The sequence below is a fragment of the Strix uralensis genome, chromosome 9, assembly GCF_047716275.1.
Source record: "Strix uralensis isolate ZFMK-TIS-50842 chromosome 9, bStrUra1, whole genome shotgun sequence".
Lineage (NCBI taxonomy): Eukaryota > Metazoa > Chordata > Aves > Strigiformes > Strigidae > Strix > Strix uralensis.
In genome coordinates, this window is record NC_133980.1 from 25,363,335 (window position 1) to 25,385,840 (window position 22,506).

At 43.9% G+C, this 22,506-nt stretch overlaps 1 protein-coding gene across 1 annotated transcript in view; it reads left to right on the plus strand.

The window, feature by feature from the left end:
* The window catches only part of GPC1 (glypican 1), a 216,150-nt gene that overhangs the window by 98,075 nt on the left and 95,569 nt on the right, over nucleotides 1-22,506 (plus strand). The window contains exon 2 of the mRNA XM_074877780.1: nucleotides 8,957-9,115. Coding sequence (XP_074733881.1) covers nucleotides 8,957-9,115 — 159 coding nt within the window. The remainder of the gene's footprint in view (nucleotides 1-8,956; nucleotides 9,116-22,506) is intronic.

Here is a 22,506-nt window from a genome sequence, read left to right on the forward strand (position 1 = left end):
GTCCTGCTCATCACAGCATCCTGTGAGGGTGGCAGAGGGATAAGAAATCGGGGGTGCCTTACAGGAGCCGGGCGTTGAGCATGTGTCTGAAACCCAGAAAGATGATTTTCATGGTTTTCACACCAGCATCTACTGCTTGAGCAGTTTTGCTGGGGTTAGAAGGAAATGTTCTCTGAATGCTAACTTCTCCATGAGAGGTTAATCCAGGTTTGTTCTTTGCACTGAAATGATTGGTACTGCCCATGAGCACTCCCCATTTTTGAACAACAATCTTACAAGCTTTCTGAAGAAATCTGGTAAGAGTGATAGGTTTCCAGTCTGATCTTATTTTAGATTGCAGCAAACTGAGGATAAAAAGACTCTTTGTTCCAAGAAGAAGAAAAAGAAAAAAAAACCACAACATCTGGTGAGAAGCTGATGTGCTCAGGACAACTCTGAAAGAGGTTGACAGTGATGGATTATGACATACAACTTCAGTATGTCCCTGCAAATGTTATGTGAAGAGACAAGGTAATTCTTCCCTTGTCTAAGACTCTTTTAAAGAGTTTTCTGTTTTTCAGAGAAGAGGAGAGGAAAGGGTATAACAGTGATCTCTGTGTGTGTTTCTCCATGATCCTTGTAACTCATCTAGTCTGAACTGAAGGCTTCTTTCAAGATTGATTTATTTGGAGAGTACTAATTGTAGACCATGTCCTGGCTCCCCTTTGAACCCTTTCATAATGGATCATCTCCTTTTCTGGAGCAGAGACCTGCTCAGGAGCTCCCCAACCGTGGGTCCAGTGCCCAGAAGAGGATCTGAGGACTGTTGGGTTTTGGTGTGTTCAGTCAGTTCTGCTAGATAGAGGTTATTCATTGCTTGTGGTACGTGTGGATTTGGCCCTCGTTCTTTCATTCCTCTCTCAAACCACTGAAAAAGATATTTTCTACTGCAAATTATAAAGCGTTTCCTACTTTGTTCTTAAACAGAGGCATGATCATTGCACACTGTGCTGATTCCTGCTGCATGTGCACAGTCAGGGCCATGTATTTAAGGGCAGATCCAGGTCCTGAGTGAGAAAGCAGGGGAGCAGAATGGTGGAAGGGGTGTTCTGTTTCATTTAGAAAGACACTCCCAAAACCCAAAGGAGCAATGTGTGGGTGAAGTGCTTTCATGCAGATCTTTTCAGTAAGAATCAAGTCTGTTGTCAGCATTTGTGACACTTTCTCTGTTCCCTTCCTTTGGGCAGTTTGCCACTGTAACAGACACAGATGACATTAGGATTTTCAGACTGTCATTTCTGAAGGCACTCTTACCTACTCTATACTTAATATTTTTCCTGGACATGGAGGTGGCTCTTTTTCCTCTGTTAATTAACTTTTTTTGCCCATGTTTGCCTGCCTTATAAATTCTTCTGACATCGGGGTCTAGGATTAAACAAATTGATATCACACTTCCAGTGTGTGAGCGTGACACTGAGCTGACAGCCTCAGAGCCTGAAGTATTTCAACACGTGAACAGAGCAAATACAGAGGAAATTGCCCTTCAGCCTCCCCTGTACCCTCCCGCCCGACTCCCTGGGAGCCAGGCTCCTGACTTGAACAGCCTGCGTCCATAGGAAACATCAGTGGTTTTCTCCTCTGAGGAGGCCAGTTGTGGTATTTCTCAGAAATACCTGTATCTATTCACTGTGTCAGGGTTTCACTGTAATGCAATTATAGAACAGTGCTAACCTGGTAGGGAGCCAGCTCCACGCAGTAGCCAGATTAAGTTGTCTTATTTGGTTAACAGTGTTTTGATAGTTTATTAAATCCTGGTAGGAGTAGAAAGGTAGGGAGTAGAAAGAGCAAATCTTCTGGATTATCTGCTCTTGGTTGTTCACTTCTGTTGGTATAATCCTGGTCTGAATGATGAGCTGCAGAAACAAGCATTTAATGTTTTATTATTGTCTTAAACACATGCATTGCTTTAACAGAATAAGCATATTCTCTAGCTATTTTTTCCAGTTTGCTGTTTTTATCACTGATGTGGAACGTAGTGCTTGCTTTCTTTATCTGGAACGAAAACATTAGTTCATCTCAGATAGCACAAGCTATTTGATCAGCTGTCAGATGGTAAGGCATTATAAAAGCTGCTGACACGGGACAAATTCAGACCTGTGGTGTGCAGCTTGAAAAGACTTCATGCCCTTGTTATCAGTCCCTCGAGATACCCAGCTACTCCCTCAGCAATGGCGAAGAGAAATAGGAGTTGATTGTGCTAGAGCCAAATCCCTCTCGCCTTACCAATGCTGGGAGGCAGCAGCGATGTGCGTGGGGGGGCCAGCGTGGATGCAGCAGGTGAGATGGCACCCGCAGTCCTCCGCGCGTGAGCTGTGACACTGCTCTGCAGTGGCCTTGGGCTGGCTGAGGTTAACCTGGGTCTTGCTGTGTAGCACGCACTGAGGTCCATGAGGGGTTCCTGCAGGTGCTGGTGAAGCAGACAGCTTCTCTCTGGCTCTCCTCTCCCTTTTGCTGCGTTAGGTCCTAGTCTGGCTCATCCAAGATACCCACCAAGTCCATGGCGGGGCTGGTTCCCAGCTACACCCTGCCACCTTTGCTTCTTATCCTGAGAGTGCTTCTTGGTATCAAAGTGCAAGAAAATCATGACTTCACATGAGCACAGCCCTTCCTCATGACCATATTCTGCCCCTGATTTCTTGGCCAGTCCATAGCCCTGCCCCACCATGCATATCCTCAACCTGTGGTATTGCTAAGACCAGGGAGAACATCGCTCAGTGCCTTTTGATCAAAGTGTGAAGATTTGTCATACAATACTTAATATTCAGGCCTGCTATGAGTCCCCTGACATTATGTGCAAACCAAAGCCAAAAAAAGACGATACTCTTAATACATAATCAGAAAATAGAAAATATCATATTTTGCTGACAGCTGACTGCAAATCAAAGAAACAGGCTGCACAGTGCTTGGCTAACACCTGCCTTTGCAATATGGGAAAATTCCTGATATGCACTCTGCTTAATAGAGCAGTCTGGTAACCAGTTCAGTTTGATGTTAGCAGCTACTGTGAGAGACCAGCTGTACACCTGGACACCTTATGGGACACCACAAATATTATGGGGCGTAGGTGTTTGGAAGCGGCTTGCCAGCTGATGTTTCTCAGTACATCTAGAGTGAAAAAGGCATGAAGAGCTCTTCCTAGGGCGGTCAGCCAGGACTGTCTCCTAGTCTGAAGGTTTTTTGGGTACTCCCATTTCCTCTAGGAGTTATCTGTGACAAAACTGTGTTTCAAGGTAGCGTCGTGGTACTAGTGCTAGAGGCTATGCTGTCAGTTAGTTATCAGCATGCGCTAGATCATGTTCTCTTTAAAGATGTATTTCAAGAGCGATGAGGACAGGAACACCTGAAGCAGGAAAACCTGGGAGGCATAAGGAAGGGGATTTACTTTCATTGCGCTACCTCTTTGCAAGGTATTTTTAACATCTGTACCACTTCCAGGCTCATTTTGCATTAGCTGCAGACACTCTGACATAGTTTAAAAAAAAAAAGCCGTGGTCTGAATTACACTGTTTTGTCCTCCGTTTGTGGCTGGGATGCTCATTAGCCTGCATGGGATTTAGGTGTGAAGAGGGAGAGACCAACAGACAGAAGTGCCTACCAGGGACAGCAGGAGAGGACTGGAGCTCCTCGGCTGCCAGGTGCTCTCATGCTCACTGGCTGACTTCAGCAAGCATGATTGCCTGAGACATGTGCACCCAGAAACCCCTGAGGGGTTTGGGCTGTTAGTGTCCTGACATGGGTGGCTGGAGTGAGGCAGCCAGGGCTCAGTTTTGGTCTAGGAGCACACGGTGAGTTTTTGGAGCAGTTTGGAGAGTGAGTGGGAGGAGGGTTGCAACTGTGAGGGAAGAATCATGACAGATTTATCACAGCCTGAAATAAATTAACCTCTGGGAGGAATGATTTTGTGGTAATTTGCATTTAGATACTCTGACACATCCAAATAACCCCAAACCTTCTGCGAACATTGTAATGAATTCAGTCTCCAACATCCTGTGAGAGAGATAGAAATAGCACTATTTACATGGTTAAAGGAGCCAAGGACTCTTCTCTCAGTATTGCATTTTACACCCCTAGGACTGCCCTCCTCTCTTATTTTTGTGGCTACGGAGCCTTGTGGTGGGGTGAAACACAGCGGCAGTGAACAGCTAGGGAGCTTTTCTGAGCTCCGTTAGCTGAGATCCTGCCGCCCTGTGTGTTACACCACACACCTTGGCCACAGCAGCTCCCAGCACAGCCTGTGGCAGGCGGACCCACGGCAGAGGAGAGCCTGCGTGGGCCAGGGCAGCGAGGCCGGGGGCACACACGGGAAGAAGCAGGGAGCTGAGCCTCATCTCAGCTCATGTCAATGGTGGATGTGGGTAGGGCTATTCCCCCTGCGGGGACCCTGCCACAAAGCAGCCTGGCTCCATCCCCAAGGGGAAAGTGGTCAATTGATTTAATATTTGGCACTCTCAAACACAGTAATGAATTTGATAGCCAAAATGATCTGCTAACCCAGCCAGCTGAGAGGGTATTTGAAGGACAATCCAAGCCCGTAGCCAGGCAGTGTGATATTTTCTTGTCATCAGCCTCCTGCCTGTTCCCTTCCACTCCAGGGCAGTTAATCATAAATGAGATATTTGTTCGATGCTGTTTTCATGCATGCTCTGTCCTGTCTCTGTTTCCAAAGAGACTGTAAGGCTGGTGGGTTACATCCCTCCCTAACTTCAGCAGCCTTGGCAGGAGAGCTGGCTCTTCCAGGGAGACCCAGGTTGAACCACACATTTTGGCTGCTGAAGGCTAGGGCAAGCTGATAGTTTTCTGAAGGGAAAGTGCATCTTCTCTTACTTATGAATGTAAATGTCTTAAATTCAGAGTGCTTAGGGCAGTGCAGAGCTGGTATTAGCTGAGCCGTCAAATGTACCCTGGGCACCTCCGTGCTCTGCTGCCAGACCTGCTCAGCTGGGGGGCTGCAAGTCAAGGGCTGGGGAGAGATGGCTGGGTTTCAGTTACAGACTCATATGGGATAGTGTAATTCTCTTTGGGCCTGACCCAGTGTTGGCCTGAGTCACTGGGAGCGTATCCGTTACCTTCAAGGAGATTTGGAGCATCCCTCTGCTTGCTGCTGGTTTGGCTTCTGCCGTGCTCACTTGCTTTCTGTAAAGCTTTTCCAGGAGCCAAGAGCATGCGCTCTGGAGCAAGCGACTAGCAACATGTCAGCTCTATACAAGGGGAAATTTCTCTGACGCAGCAGTGGAGAAGGGAACGCAGACTGTATCTTGCAGATTTACTCCTCGTAAAACACCTCTAGCTCTCCATAGATATCTACAGATAATCTCCTGCCAAGTGAACCCAGAGATATTTATAGTGCAGCTTCAGCAATGACATAACGGCAAGTTAGCAAACAAATGAACTTTGAAATACAAGGAGAGGAAAATATGGTCTAGAATGCATTTATTTTGGAGTCAATAAAAAAGTTAAATAATAATAGTGATTGTTTCCAGGGTGGATCAGGTTAAAAAGCAAAGAAAGCAAAGCATTTTCATAGTGCAGTAAGACTATTTTGTGTGTAGCGAGTATGAATTACAAAGACAAATGATAAAAACTTTGCTTCCCACAGAGATAAAGTGCTGTGGTGCTGAGTACCATACAGATGCCTGTAGAAAGCCAAGATAAATGTTGCTTCAAAAGGGATTGAAACTGCTCTGAGTTCAAGCATTAAAAAAATTCTACATTCAGTTCACAAAGTTGTGTAAAATTAAGCAATTTTAGCTACCAGTGTGACTTTTCCCTTGATTTCTGTCTTTTTTCTCCTCTGTCTCTTTCCCCCTCTGTTCCATGGTGCCGGCTGGCTGGAGGTTATTTGAAGCTCTGCTAGCACAGCAAGGTGTTGGACTGATGCCATCCTGCTGAAACACGCTCTCTGCTTTGCCTGGGGTGGGAGCATGGAGGGTTTTGTCTGGTCATGTCACGTTTTAATTAGTGCACCTCGCACTTCTGCTGCTCCTCATTGTTTGTCAGGGAGCTTGGGCACAGCATGGGGCTCTTCCTCCCTATCCGTCTTCCTCCTGGGGACAGGCCCTGATCTTACCCAGAGGCAATCTGCACACTTCCCCCTTTCTTTTGTGTCTAAAGCCTGGTCAGGAGAACCAGGCAGCTTTGAGGAACGTGTAGGTGTCTCCTTGCTGGGGTGGCCGTATTTGCTCTCCCTGGTTTCAGGCAGGTGTCCTGCTCCAATCCTTCCTGAGGGGTAGGAGACCATTGTGCAGCCAGGCCCTGCTTACTGGCAGCAGGCCAGGAGATGGGAGTTCCCCAGGCGGTCAGTTCCCACTGCTTTATCTTGGTTTACCAAAATACAGGATTTGTAAAGGCCTGTTCGTGGCTTAGGCTGAACCTGCAAGCCCTGGTGAGTAATGGCACACAGAAAAGTGGCAGGAGTGCTCGTGCTTTTGGGTGCTGTCATGTGCAAGGGCTTGCAGGACCAGGACCTCATCTGCAAAATTTATCAGCGACTGAGCCAGTGGTGGTAAAGGCAGTCTTTGGGAACCACTGGGATCCTTTGGGATCCATTTCCTTTTTTATAGGCCTTTCAGAGAGGCCTGGCGCTGAAAAGGCCTCAGTTTGTCCTGAGGACACCAAGGACAGCATGGAAGGATGTCTACCACAGTAAAACAACTGTCAACAAAACTTCGATCCCCATCAGAAGTCCCGTGGCAGCAGAAATCGGACGGAAGAGGCTGGACAAGAAAAAAGCTTTTAATTTGCCATGACAGGAAACAAAGCTGTGTCTTGTCAAAAAATTATATCTCTTTTTCTGCCTGTCTGTGACATGTCAGCAATCGTCATGATGGCTTTCTTGTAAAAATGCAGCTTTACAGAAATGAGCTCAGGGAATGGATTACAACAGTCTTGTTTATGAAGGAAGAAAAGGCTTAGGCAAGGACTGTAACTTAAATTGCATTTGGTATGGCAAGCATTGAGCCACAAGTTTATATTTGACTCTTAGTTTTTGTACTGAAGCAAGTTGCTGCTTTTCCTGTTGCTTTGATGGTGTGGCACAGTGGTGCCTGGGTGCTCGTGGGCAGTGGGAGGGGGTCCTCTGGGAGATGGGAGCCCGCAGGACACGCTGCCCTCCCTGACGTTCCTGTCAGCCAGGAGCACGACACAAGCCTGATGATGGAAGCTGTTCTCCTACAAAAGCTGGTGAGCAGCAGTTCCCATCACATAGGCAGGAAGGCTTCTCTGTTGGTGCAAATGCACACAATAACCTGTTTTCCAAGGGCAGGCTCACCCCAGCACCCTGCAGAGGTTGCTCCAGAGCCATCTGTGAGCAGGGACCCGAGGGCCAGGAAAATGCAAACTCATCCTGTATGGCTTCTGCCTAAAATACATCAACTACAGAGCACTCCTGACAAAATTGCTCTTAGGCTACTAATGACATGGCATTCACAAGTGTAGGACACATGCCCAGTTTCAAAGACCCTTTACACTAAGGCAACCATTTACTAAGGTCTCTATGCATGAAATAGCTAAGGACTTTAATGGGAAACTCTGGAGGACTCTTAGGTTCAGGATCTGAAGCTGTCGAGACACACAAGATAAAACATGATTTTAAAAATATCTTTCAGCTCAGCTATGATGTTAAGATAGCAGTCCTGTAAAACTGCCAGCAAAATCAATGGTAATCCCAATCAAATTATGTTAAGCATGGTAACTTCTTTGTAATTGGTTTATCTCAGTGCATGCTTGGAACAACATGGTTTTTTATTTTAAAAAAATAACCCTGATGTTTGATTTCATTCAAATGAATTCTTATTGCTGGGTAAGGAGAAACGTGGGGTGTGTTTGCAGGTGGATGTGTCTTTGTAAGGACTCATAAGAACTTAAGCAATTATTTTTAAAATGTTGCTGACTCTGCCTATGCAAACGCTTGCTTCTCCACAATAGAGAGATAGCAGAGGGCAGGAGGAGCTCCCATACTGAAGAATTTTTCAATTTGACTGCCGACTCCTCTTACCTTTCCTGTCCTTCCCTGTAGCAAAGGGTATAATAATAATCAGTCAGTGATTGTCATAGCAGTTCTTTTTTGGGTGGTCTTGCCTCTTTCTGGGAGATAAATTTTTCATTGAAAAAAATAGTAAATGGGCAGATTTCAAAACGTGTGGAGGGGAATTAGTCACCCAAATTCCACTGGCATTCAGTCTCTTGTCTTTTGAAAACTCACTAGTCTCAACCTTTCTGGTTATGGAAATGCCTTCTCAGGATAGGTTTTTTTGGGGGGTTGGTTTAGGATCGGGGGAGGGCATTGGAGTTTGGGTTTTTTTCTTGACAAAGTAGTTTCAAACAGTTGTTCTAATATACATGTTAAGTCTAATGAGGATGACTAGTATGTTATTTAATCAGAGACTTCCATGTCTTCTGAGATTCTAGGCAGAGCTGGGTTCTAGGGCGGGCTTTGAGTAGGAGACACTTGCATTTCCCTTCTCCTTGCCCCATGTATGAATTTTATGTCCTTCACTTTTCTTTCCCTCATAGTCATCAGTGAGAAAATTTCACAGAATCACAGAATCGTCTAGGTTGGAAAAGACCTTGAAGATCATCCAGTCCAACCATTGACCTAACACTGACAATTCCCAACTACACCATATCCCTAAGCACTAAATCAGCTGTACTCTTAAACCCCTCCAGGGATGGGGACTCCACCACCTCCCTGGGCAGCCCATTCCAACACCTAACCACCCATTCTGTAAAGAAATTTGTACCTTTATTCACACCAACCACTATACTAATGCAGGATAACTCAAGTTGGGGCGTAAACATGTAAAGCCTGATACAGATCCAGGTTACTAGAGAGCTGGAGTATTTTTATGCCGAGGTTGTCTGGGGTGAAATCCTTCATTTTCCAGACTTGCCCATTGAACTACATTTTCTCTCATTTTAGGGGAGCACCTGCGAATCTGCCCACAAGGCTATACCTGCTGCACCAGCGAGATGGAGGAGAACTTTGCAAACAAAAGCCGAAGTGAATTTGAAGCCATGATGAAAGAGGCCGGTCGCTCTGTGCAGACAACCCTAACAGCACAGCACAGAAGCTTTGACAGTAAGTAAAACCTACTTGGTTCCCCGCTGCTCAGGATCTAGTCACTGTTTAACTTTTCAAGCACTGTTCAAGCCAGGGATTTGTGTTCGACACGCCTTCCCCTGCATCTTACTCAATAGTTTGCGTGAAATGTTGACCTTCAATAGGAATTGTACCTCTGGCAGTGTTTTTGCAAGACCAAGACATTTTGAGAACTCCATTTCAGTAAAGCCACTGAAGGAGGCTAGCAGGCGCTCATACCAACAAATTGTGTACCTTGGCACCGACACAGCTTTTACAAGCATGGCGTAATCGGGTCTTACCACAGCAGCATAACGTTTGAGGTAGTGATGTAAAACTTGGCACTGTGCCTTGAGCTGTAAGTTGAAGAATATGGTAAAGATGACTGGATAGCCCTTGGTAGGTGGGGGGGGTGTTAAGCAGGCATGGATTTTTCTTGTCCTTTTCATATAGATTGCAAATGAAAAGGAGGTTAGTTCATATTAGACTCTTATAACTTCCAGCTTTATACAAGCATCAGAAAATGTTGTATGGTAGTGGAGATCTTAGAGACTGTGGTGCATAAGATGTTGTGGACAAACATGCTCCCCAAAGTACAGCATCCCTCCTAACGTGCTAAGCAAAGGCTAAGGATGTCTCTCTTATTTTTATTGTTCCCTGAAGAATCCATTTTGCAGTGCACAGTAAGCCTCAAGGTCTGAAGGCCACTGGAAATAAATGGTTTATTGGCAAAATTGAGATGACCTATGAATCAGAAACTGTATCCATTATCAGATTTTGAAGAAGGTCAGACATTTAGAATCACGGTCCTCCTAACTTTATCAACAGTCGTCATATGGAGTTATCGTGAAAAGAATAGGAGTTGGGAAAGAAGTTATAATAGCCAGAAAGGTGGAACTGGAAATTTGAAGCAGTAAATAATAGATCTAAGGAAATAAGCCTGACCTTCAGGGAGCTGATAACCAAGATTAAGTGCTTTTGTACTAAATAGAAAGAAAAGGCAGTGCATCTCTGCAGAATGCATTGTAACTGTGTGGCCAAGGTTGACCACAGCAAAGGCGTTCCTTTACAAGCTGAAAATTAATTGATTTTCACCTGCCTTAAAAAGCGGTAACCAGGATTTTGAAAAGAGCCTTACAATGCTGGTTGCTCAGACTGATGCCTGAATGGGACGTGACATAGCAGCCACTGAGCGCACTCACTGGCCTCTGAAATCCAGCCCTTCACAGGGGTTAATGCAGAACATCCACCAGCCTTGGCACCCTCTCCCTCCACTGCTTATTGCAGCACTGACTGATATATCTGCTCTTTGTTTTTGCCACACTCAAAAGAACATAGTTCTACATCTGTCGTGTAAGAGAGCGCAAAATTTGATGGAAGCTTTAAGGATTATACTAACGAGCAGAAATTGCTTAGTGAAGAACTGGTTTAGAATGAGTGTGATGTTTTGGTGGATTAATAATAATAACAGCAATAAGAATAATAGTAAGCAAAACCAAGCATATGAAAGGGGGATGCTGGTGTTGAGATACTAATTACAGCTGTAAGGGCTTTCCTTTTTTTTTTTGTTTTTGTTGCCCAGCATTTTATAAAAATAAAGCTGTATTTCTGTGGTGCATACCCGAGTTTCTTTTAAGCATCAAAGTAAGTGTTCAATAAGCCAAGTATTACTTTAACAGACCATAATGCACAGATCATTGGTGTTTTGCAGTGGGAATAACCTCACTTGAGCCCACAAGGCCAAGAAGATGTCTCCTGCTCCCATTATACCTTTTTAGTTTGCTTAACTACCCTTGCAATCAATATAGAGTTTATAATTTATGCAAGACATGATTTAAAAAAAAATTATAATATTGTGTCTGAGTTTCAAGCATGACTTTACCTATAAGCAGTATTATTATTTTTTCTTTAACTACTACATAGATAGTTTAAAACAGAGGAAGTTCTGGTGATGGGGCAATGGAGTCACCTCAGCTCCTGAAACAATGCCATAGAAACCACCCTATCTTCCAGTTAATCTCACAGTTAACAAGACTTTGTGCACATAGTGCTGTTTAGAGCTGTTGAAGAAAAGAGTTTTTTAATGTCAGATTGATGAATTCTAGCCTTTCTGGCACTGGATGCCTGGTTTAGCTGGGTTTCCTTAGCAGAAGTGTAAAGTGCAGGTTTTGGGGTTGCAGAGATACTGATGCACAGCTTGTCTTCATATTAGCAATTTTGTTTGGCCTTAGGAGGGCATAGGGGAGGCTCCACTGGATGGGGATGTCCAACCCTTTCTCATAGTATTTGCAGCCTGGAGATGAGATTATTCATGTATTCTCTGCTAGCAGGTGTGGCACATTGAACTGTAGGCCTGGAGCTGTCTTTTTGAGATTCATCACAGCAAATCTTGCTTCTGTAATCTCACCGTTCATCATGGCAATAGTCTCTACTTGTAAATTGCCCTGAAGCTCCAGCTAAAAAATAGCAAGGCTACAGCAATCTCCTTCTGAAGTAATATTCTCCATGCTAGTGTTCAACATTTTGCTTTGGAGAATAATTCATCCTTACAGGTTGTGGTCTGTAAAACCCTAAATTGTCAGAGCACCTCTACTCTGAGCTATGGCTTTGTCCTGGTGCGAGGAATTATAATCTGTTGTTTCAGTCTCATTGGCGGCTTTTGGGGCAAACGCTTTGTGGCCAAGAGCAGAGTGTCCTTTATCTCATGCAAAGTATTTTTAGAGAAAATATAGATATGAAATAGAGATGCTATACAATAGGTATAGCCATATATTCAGAAGTGATACATGTGGAATAGGATCCTACGGTTTGAGTGGTCTCTCTGCATAGCAGAAGACACATGCCTTCTGGGATGCCCTTCCTCCAGGATCTGCCAGGGCTAAATTTAAAGTTAACAGCCTGCAGTATTGCTTAGCTGCTTACTAGTGCATTTGTTGTTTTGGTTTAGTTTACTGTAGTTAGTCCGATTTGGGAGCAGCAGATTCAAGTTACACATGTGGTCATTGGCTTGCTGTTAACCTTTTAGCTGGAAAGGTAGTATTTTGCTCTACAACCAATTGGCTTTAATTTGAAAAAGAAAAAAAAACACACCATGAATGATGGGAGCATATGCTTTTGGTAAATCAGTGTTAGGGAGGACCTTGAGGTCTGAGTAGTGGCATTTCATTAGCAGGATTATACGCACAAATTCTTTGTTGATTCTGATGTCCTAGAGCCCTTGCTCAGGCAGGGATGGGTGCACAGCCTGTGGTAGGGACCTTGCTGGAGGCTGTTACATTGGTTTTGGTCAGAGTTATTTGCCTGGAAAATTGTACATGCCCCATTCTTTAAACGAAAAATGTGAATAATAAAAATTAAAACAAGATTGGGAGTCTTGGCGGGGCCTGGGATAGTCTCTGTTGAGACTAGTAGTAAATACTGTTTTAAAGATGCTACCAACATTATACATGCCTCAGAGATTTTAATTGCAGAATGTGCTTGTTTTTGAACTGGTATCATCTCAGTGGATGGGAAATTTTTGGTATCATTATAAAATGAAATACTTTGTCAAGGAACTTTGTTCAAGCAGATGATTTCAAGAAACTGATGATAGCTGCCTGTTGCCCCCTCTGCCGGCTGCAGAACAGGAGTTAGCCAGTAAAGTGCTTTGGTTTTAATTGAGCTGAATGTTATAAACATTGGACAGGTTTGGGGGAGATTCCTTGGGAAAATGAACTTTTTTTTTGCAAATCACACAACTGGATGTTATTGTTGCACAAAGTCATGGAACTTTTGAACTCCTGTCCTTCCCAATGAAACGTGTGCCTCCGCAATCTGTTACTGAGATGAGCGTGGAAAAACCTCTGGACTGTGGAGGAGAGGCCAGAGGAGTGGTTTGTGATGCCTGGCTGGAGCAGCCGCGTTGGGCTGGGGCTGCACAGCTGGCGGAGGGGTGGAAAGAGGGAGCAAGAGCGAGTGGTGCTTGGAGTGACAGTGAGGGGCTGCAAGGAACAAGGCTGTTTTTCTAGTCTCGATGAAAGCTCACTTGTTGAGAGTCTAATCTTTGTCCTTCTTTCTCTTTTCTCCCTTTTTCCCCACTTAAATCACTTTTTAATAATACTACAATGTTGTGCCAATCTTTCCTTCCCAATCGTTTTGGTACACTTAGCAAGCGCTCCCTGTGTGACTGCTGACCTTTAGCTGTGAGCCAGGAAATCTGTCCTTTCAGAATTGTTTCATGTTTTCAGGAAATATCAACAAGCCGAACCAAAAATCTTGGCTTTTATTCTATGCTGCACAGTCTAAAAACGATTTGTAGCTCCCATAAATTCTGGGGTTTTTAAGCTGTGGCAATCAAATGCAGATTAAAAATTATGTATTTTATAGGTGGCTGCTCATTGGAAAGCTGATGTCATGTAAAAGCTTCATAATGTCCAATGTTAGTAGCTGAAAACTGCAAATGCTGAAACACAGACCATGCAGATAATTAACATTATTTGAGAGTTGGTTTTAGGCAGTTACATGTTTCTTATGAAGAACTGTTACAAGGTGAGGAACGTCCCAGAAGCTGTTACACGCTGATAGTTAAAATTTTAGAGATTTCTAAAGGCCCGGTGTTTAAAATTCAACCAAATATGTCTCTGTCAGAGGAACTGACTTATTTAACCCATGGTACCAGAAGGACTGTTTGGGGAGAGAGGCTATATACATATATTTATTTACACATACTGTGAATGCTTAAGGAAGCTGATCAGGAGGCTGTGGAGTAAGCCCAGCAGGCAGAGCTCTCTCCTACCTCACTGACTTTAAACCTGGACTACAAAATCCAGGCCTGTATCTGAATTGTACAGGTATTTTCTCAGTTGATGATAACATGAACCAAGCCCTGCCAGCCTGAAATGGTAAGGTATCCAAATTTGGTGGCCCGCACACCAGACGTGTTCCAGGAGATGTGGGACTACTCTGTGCAGAAAATGATTGACACAAGACCGAAGCAATGATTATCTGGGCCACGGGGGCTGCAGTGCCTGTGTCCCAAATGTGTTGCCCCAACACAACTGCTCTGCACTTCCAGCATCCTGCTGCTGTCGCTCTCGGCTGTGGGTGTTCTGTGGAGGCATCGCGTGGTTTGGGTTTGGTGAGGTGCTCTCTAAAAGATACTGTGTTTATGTAGAAACAGGAAGGAAATTTTCCAGGGGCTGGTTATGCCTCAAAATATGGAAATGCTGCTGTGTTTTGAAATAAATTGCTTTGTTTCAAAGGTTGTGGAAAGGAGCACTTGTGGAGTCAGCAGTGTCCCTCTGGCAGTCCCAGCCAGTGCTCAGTGAGCTGGCTGCCTCTGGCCACCCCTGGCATCGGCACTGGCCACTCCTTAAGGCCAAGCGTTTGAGTTTGGACTTTAAATGTATTGCTTTTGATCCAGAAGCCCCTAATTAGCCAGGAATGCTCTTTTTTTGTGGTAACTCCCCATGCTGGGACTCTGCCCCTGAAATTGTGGTGTGTGGCCTCTGTTGGTGGCCTTGGCCATGGGCTCAGCTCTGTGGGAGAGCACTGACCTCCAGGGCATCCTCAGGCAGACAGGAGGTGGCAGCAGGTCCCAGTGCAGGCTCAGCTGTCCCTATGGGTACGTGGTGGTGGGGACATTGGGATGAATTCCATGGCTCACCTGATGTTTGCTTTTCCAGACATCAGTCTTGCATTGACCTTCTGCTGGTCTCACGACTGAACACCTAACATCAATCAGTGTATGTGCACAGGCATCTCTTCCAAACTGAAAAGTATAAACAAACCTAAAACAATTCAGCCCCCAAACAAAAAGCTAGTAGAGTCAGGGAAACTGAGGAAGAGGGGGGAATTAACGGGAGGAAGGTGTTTAAGATAAGCAGGAAGCTTGACGATCTTTTTTCCTGCTGAGATGACAAAGAAACAGGAGGAAAAGAAACCTGGGATTCAATCACTGTTGATAAGTAAGTGTTCATTCAGCTGCACTGCATTTCTCTGACAGGCCAAGGGCACCCTGTTTGGCAAAATTGTGCTACTCAAAGCACCATTAGTTGTTTTGTGCCCCCTCCTGCATGGCACTTGGGCAGCATCGTTCAGAAGAAGCTCAGTTGTCCCCCAGCTTTGCCTCTGGGACACATTATCAAAAGTACTTATAAGAGGAGCTATCAAAGATGATTCCTTTGGCTCCCCTGGACTTCCTTCCCTTAGGGTTGGTTTTGGGATGAGATAAAAAGAGAGAGAATGTCCTTTAACCTGGAAATAAAAAAGCAGGGTCCCAGGTAGATCCAGGACAGAGAAGCAAACAAGGGGGTTCCCTTGGGGGCCTGCTTAGGAGGAAGGCAGCAAGTACCCACACTTGCCTCCTTCCTTGTTTCGCTCAAGGAACCACCTTAAGAAAACCCCAGCATGAGGCAGGATTGATGCTAGTCCGGCTGTCACTCCCCCGCAATCATGCTCCGCAGAAAGAAGATGCTTTCATGTGTGGTGCTGAGCATCTTGTTTGGTATTTATGGTTTCCTGGAATGGGGTGCGGCGTCTACCGAGGCGCATTCCTGGGTTCAGCAAGATTCATCCTGACAGGTAGCTGCCTCGGGGAAGCAAATGCTTAGGCTCACCTGTAACAGTTCCAGCACCTGGAGTTTTCTCTCCCCTTAGTCACTTCTCTTCACGTTTAATCTGCAAGGCTCCATTGTGTGCTGCAGGGTATATTGCAGTGTACGTGCAGCACTTTGCTTAACAGATGGCATAGGCACAATATTCTTTTTTTTATAGAAAAGAAAGAGAACAAAACAAGGCAGTGGTGGTGGCTGGGATGAGAGCACTGCAGTGGGGTGCCTCCTGCAAGGGTTTGCACACCGCAAGAGATGAGTTTCTTCATCTCTGCAGAAGTCAGATTAGGTAGAAAAGGTAGATCAGGTATCTTGGGTTCAGCAGCTGTCACCATGTTTTGTCACACACTCAAAAAAAGCTGCCTCTGAGTGCTCAGAGAACAGTGAAATGTGCATCTGCTTGGGGACATAAAAGAAAGCACCTGCTCTTCCGAGATACTGGATGACACAGGCATATTTAGCAAGAAATTAGTGATGTCCAGATAATCATTTCAGAAGAAAGTGACGGCACAGTTTATTTTAACATTCAGGAATCAATGCATGAATCTCTTTGAAAACCTCTGATTTCACAGAGTAAGCAGCCAAGCAGCCAAACTTTTATTACAAGCACTGGATGTTGCTTTCAGTGACTGAAGAAGCATTACACCCAGATGGCTGGATGGAGGTCAGAGCACTGAAATGGGAGATGAACAGCTGAGGTTTTTCTGCATGGCTCTGCAGAAGAGCCTTTGTCTTGAACCAGTTTATGCTCAGCCATCTTCCAGCTGGATTACTGGTTTCCACATGAAGCAGTTTTCACCCTTCATGTCTCTGATGCTCAATGTTTCTCATAAGAGGAAAATACTAGGATTTCCTGGGCTATTCTTACTGCAAAGAATGTAGGTGCTCTAAATCAATTCTTGAGTTGGTAATTCCCCTCCCAGCTTGGCATTTGCCAAGAATCATGTCTCTGTTCCTAGCCAGGTGCTGTGGTAATATGCGAGCATCAAGGGCTCCAGTGACAAGGTACTGTCCTCACTTACAGATCAGCATTCACAGCAAGCTTGAAAATACACTACTGAAATATGTGGCAAGTCCTGACATAGGAGGTTGTGTTATTTTGAGTACTGCAAGATATCTGCTCTCATTTGAGATGATAGAAGTACTTTGTTCTCTCTCACCAGAAATGCTCGCAGCAAACTGTTGATTCTGCTTTATTAGTTATTGGCATTGAAGTAGCACGTCCATACAGCCAAGAAGCTTCTTGTTACTGTAATGCACTGCAGGGCATCCTGCCTGTCTGAGACTCAACCTGTGGTCCAAAGACTCTTTAAAAACAAAAAACAAAATAAACAAACAAAAAACAGGCTTGGGTGAGTGGACTGTGGAGGGAAGAGATGAGTGGAAGTTCATAGGATAGGTTTGTGCTAGAGGTGGGAACAGAGCTCAAGTTCCTTGGCTTTGGGTAAGAGTACCAAAAGTCCCTCTAGATCATCAAACACAGTGATTCTCTTCTGGTAAGAGAGCAAAAGATATTCTATCAGTCCATGTTACACAGGGGTTTATCAACCAAGACCTCTCCATACATTAATGCTCAGCACTCCCAACCTAAGAGGGAATAGGTCCTGGCTGTAAATGCTCCTTGAGTCACTGGTAAGAGTGGTTTTTTGTGTAAGACCCCTTCCAAAGTGGAAGTAATGATCAAAATCATGAGAGAGGTCTGCAAGCAACTTGTATAAATAGGGGCAAGAGTATTACAGATTTTTTTGGCATCTGGTAACCTGTGTGATTAAGGGAGTTGGGCTGATTTTTAGAGTGTAACATGAGTACCAGTGGAAGCTTAAGGGTGCTCTGTGCCTATGAAATCTAGGCAGAGAATTGATCTATCTACAGGGAGAGTCAAAGATAATCCCTCTTGCAGTAGAAGGAGGCTAAATGCCTTCGCTGTCAAACATTTCACCTTTGTATTTGCTATGGCTGCTTAAGGATGCTTCACTTCTACCCCTCTTTCCTGTTCAGACCAACACAGCTTCTTGCATTTAAAAGCGCAGTTAACAGCAGAGCTTTTTCCAGTGCCTCACTTCCCTTCTAGGCTATGTCAGGGTATTTTGATTCCATTTCTTGTATTTGCTGAAATTAGCCAGGTTAGAGGGAAAGAAACTCTTCATTTTACCCAACAGTTCGTAGCTACTTCTGAAAAAACTGGGTAGTGTTAAGTCATTCTCATAAACCTGCAGATTTGGCCAAGGCACCAATGAGCTGAGTTTGTTTCACTGTGAAGAGAAATAGAAATCAGAAAACCCATCTTCCTTCCAAAGGATCTGATTCTGCAAAACATGAGTCCAGCATCAGATGCGTTGAGTTGGTGGAGCCAGGAGTAGGATACGCTATGAATTTTACTTCAGCTAGATTGCCATCTTTAGAAGAGGACTTGTAAAAATGAGAGTTTCATTGAGGGCCTCTAAAGATTTCTCTTTAGTAATACTTCTTCTAATCCGCTGCTATCGCAGCAGGATCTGTCCTTTGCAGAAAGTCACTCCACATTGCTCAGCGATGATTCCTGCTGACTAAGAGGGTACCATCAGTGCATGCTTCACCCAAAGGCCAGCATGAAAGCAGCCTATACAAGAGCCCTGGTAAAAATAGTGAGGCTGCATTCATTAGTAGAGAGAACAAATAAGGATTCATTTTTTCCCTCTGAAGCAACTTTTTGTCAATTACTTAGCTTTATTTTTGCGTGTAATGCTGGAATTCTTGCCTCCATTTTCATAACTACATCTCCAAGAGGGGTACATACATTTTCACGTTGATCACTACACCTGCTACTTAAAACAACAACGATAATCTCTTTCCCTGGCTCAACCTGCGAGAGGTGCCAAGTGATAATCTGAAACAAAATTAAACAAAATAAGAAAAATTACTATAATGAGGGCCATGAAAATTGCTTGGATTTTGATTCTTACATGAAGAATAAGGGCTGTGATATTTTTCAAGGTAGTACAGTCAAGAGCATGAATTCACTGAAGCTCAGTGGCTTGGAGATGCTGATTAAGGGAGAGGGTCAAATATATAAAGAAATATATATATGTATGTGCATATGTAGACATATGTGTGTATTTTAGTTGAAACAGGGCAAGCCCCAATTTCAAGAATTGCTGTATTCTTTACAGGTGTTACTGAGAATGAATATTATAGTATATTTACATGTCAAGAGGTAACAAGTTTGGGTAATTTGACTTGGGAGTGCCACAAATATCTAGTTAAATGTAAATGCTAAATTGTGGTCTCCAGCTGTTCTTAAACAGAAATGAAGCTCCAAATAAAGGAGAAATCAGATACAAAAGGAGGAGAAATCAGATGCAAAAGGAGGAGCAGTGAATACTGGGGGCTTCAATCTCTTGGTTTTCGTGTCTGGTGATGTTTTGCAAGTAATACACTGCTGAGCACCCCAGTGGTGACTGGTCTCTGCTCTGCAGGTTCCCAAGCTGCATGGCAATGATAAAAATAAATAAACAAACCCAACACCGCCAACCTCCCTCCTCAAAAGCCTGAGACAGCTGCAAGCTGGGGATCAGACTGTTGATTAATCAAGGCTTGGGGAAATAATGTTTGTTACAATTTAAGATTAGTATCAAGTCTGGATTCAGCTTTTAACACACTGGAGATAATTGAGCCGCTTCCTACAGCCCCAGCAGTATAGCAATTCACTTGTAAAATGCAACCTCTGTTTTAATGCTGCTAAAAATGAATAAATTGGTCCTCAAGGACTAATGAATGCCAATAAAAGTATTGTGCGGCAGCATGTAGTAAACTTGTCGTGGAGGAAATGGCTGGAATTTACTTTCCTGAGAGCAAGATTTCGTCTCTCTTCTGCTGTGCTCATCCATGCTTGTGGCTCTGCTCCTGCCCTCCTGGTCATTAGGAAAAGCAAGGGCTTAGGAGGAAATATTCAAGAATAATACATAGCCATAATTTGTTTGCTTTATGCTTTATTTGTGACATCTGAGGGCAGAAGTAGAGTATCCTGTTTGTCTTGGTTCACTGTAAATCAAGGTCTTGTCTGTATTTTCGCTCTCCAATTTTGGCTCCCAATTAATAATGGTAGAGAGGTAGCATTCCTCCTCCAACGCTCACCGTTCCTCCTCCAACACTCACCGCTTTGGCTGGCATCAAGAGCCTGGGGGCACCAACTGATCCTCCTCCTTCACACTTTCAAGTGCATAGGAAGGCTACGCAGTTGGCTGTACCCATGACGAAAACAACCAGTATTTTAAATGTCGGGCATGTGTTTGCTGCAGCTCAGAAAAATCAGGGCTATTTCAAACCTGAATTTTGTCCAGCTTGAGGAGCTCTTTGGAAGGAATATAATTGTTCTTGTTTCTGCAGGATTTAGCATCCTCTGCTTTTTGTGTCTGTCACAGCAGTTTTTAGTCAGGTTGGAGAAGAGGTGGTTGAGCTAAGGCGGATGAGCTTTCCTCTCGACCCCTCGCTGTCAGCAGGTCATGGTGAAGCCCAGCCCAGTGGCACCCTTGCCTTCCTGGTAGTGCCAGACCCCTCACCATCAGGTCTCGGCGCTTGTACACAGTTCAGTTTCTGTTTGGCCATGTCTGCTGTATGAAACAGATAAGAAACACTAAATATTTTCATGGTTGCCTAGTCCATCATGAAAACAAGGTGAAAGACTAGAACTGAGATTTCTTGTGCAGTCTTAATTTGTGCTTCCCTCTCTGGCAGAAATAAACTATTGATATTCACTCTTTAATGATATGATCCCAGACTATTTTTTTTTCTCACAGGCCCCTTGCCTTTTCCAGGGCATGTGATAGATGATGTCTGCTGAATCATCATCATTCGTCGGGTAGCGTGGTGCATTATTTACTGTACAGCAGCCAAATTCTGCACTCAGTACATAATTATTAATTTCCTCATAGGCTAATTAAAGATTGTATCATAATACACACACATCAGGGAACTGAATTAAGGTTTCACCAGAAACTTGAATGTTTTCCTTTGCCTAAGTATGGGGATGTTTGGCTTTGCAATTATAAGACAGACTTGACCATAGTCTTTACAAATCTAACATAAGGTCCCACTTTCACCCCAGAGATTCTGATTTGTGGCATCAAATCAGCAGCAGGCAGTTTGGGAGCCGAGTGCTCCAGCAGCCCCCTTCCCTGGATGTGTGCTGCTGGCCCAGGAGGTGCAGAGATAGCCACAGCCCCGAGCAGAGGGCCAGCCTGCCTCCCTCCCCGTGTTCACCACCCCTCCAGCATGCTGCGGCCTGACAGCTTCTGGGAGAAAAAGAAAAGCAAAGGCAGCTAACTGGGCCTGTTGTAAAGCACCGACTCCTTTCCTTAATCTCAGCCTTAGAAACAGTTTACATGTTTGGCTAATCTTCTTCCCCAAAATTCATCTTAAAGCAGATCCCCAGCGTGGAAGATTTGTGTAAGATACGTACGGTAAGTTTGCTGTGAGGTGTATAATTACAGGAGCAGAGTAGACCGGGAGCTTTTCAGTCAGCTCATCAGAAATTTGCATCAAGTATGATTAGTTAAGTGAAATCTTTAAAGACCTTTTTATTTGATTACCTCCTTTTTGTTGTTGTCTAAAAGAGAGAAAATGACATATTTAGACAGGAAAAGCTATAGAGAGGGGTGATCTTTTTATTATATGTTTCTTCAGTGTTTGGCACAGTGTGGTTGAGAGCTTCCAGCGCTATAATAACAGTTATAATAAATGTGCATTGCCTGTGCAATTTTGGTTTTTTACTTCAAACATCACAGGTGAACTGATAGAGACTCAAACTGTTACCTAATGAAAAAAAAATAGCTTTTCTTTGTTGTTGCCTTTAAACTGTGATAAGCATTTCTGTTGGAGAACGAACAAGCGCTTTTTTGCATTTTTAAAGTTAATGCACAGAAAGTCTTCAGCTGATTAGCAGAGGTCCTGCGTAGGATGGCTGTTTCATTACCAAGAGTTTAAGTGAGCTATAAATATATTTTATGTCCTTGTACAAGTTCAGAGTACCATGAAATATAATTAAAAGATTCTGGGCACTGCACGCATAGGAGCAACATAGGAAATAAACGTTTGACCTTTCTTACCTTTGATCACCAGTAAGCAATTGCTCTCTATGCTTGCTGCCTACATTACTTACTGTTTTGGCGTATATGCAAGAGGAAAATGCCTACTGAGAATGCTGAATTCAAATTCAATAGTTCTTCTGTCTGGATTTTTCTTTCCTCTAGAAGGTGCAGTGGAAAATGCTAAGCTGTTAAGAAGCTAACAATTACCTTTAATTATGTGGGCCAGCTTCAGCTATGAACAAGAAAGAGATTTGGAGTCTATTATTATTTCCTTTTATTTCTGAAAACAAAACAAGAAATGCTAATCAAGACATCTTATACAGCTGAAGCACAGTGTGTCTGAAGCAGTTCTGGTTTATTCCTAGACAAGGAAAACACCATACATGTATCATACCGGAGTGGGATCCACCTGTGGATTAACATCCCTGAAGATTTAATGGGAAGCTGACTCACTGAAGAGCCTTTTTTGTAAAACTGAGCCAAGTTTTGACACCAAATAAGTTGATGTAACTTGGCCCAGTGATTTTCAGGTTTGCACTGGGGAATAAAGCTGTGACAGACTATATCATTCTGAAAGAAACCCAGAAAATTAAATACACAGTAACAAATATAAAATTTTATCTCTTGCGGCCAAAGAAAATAGAACAAGCCCTTGTCTGCTGTGTGTAAAACAGGGAAAGAAACCATTGGTCAGCAGAGCTAAACAGAAATGAGTTTACAGGATCTGGTTATCTGT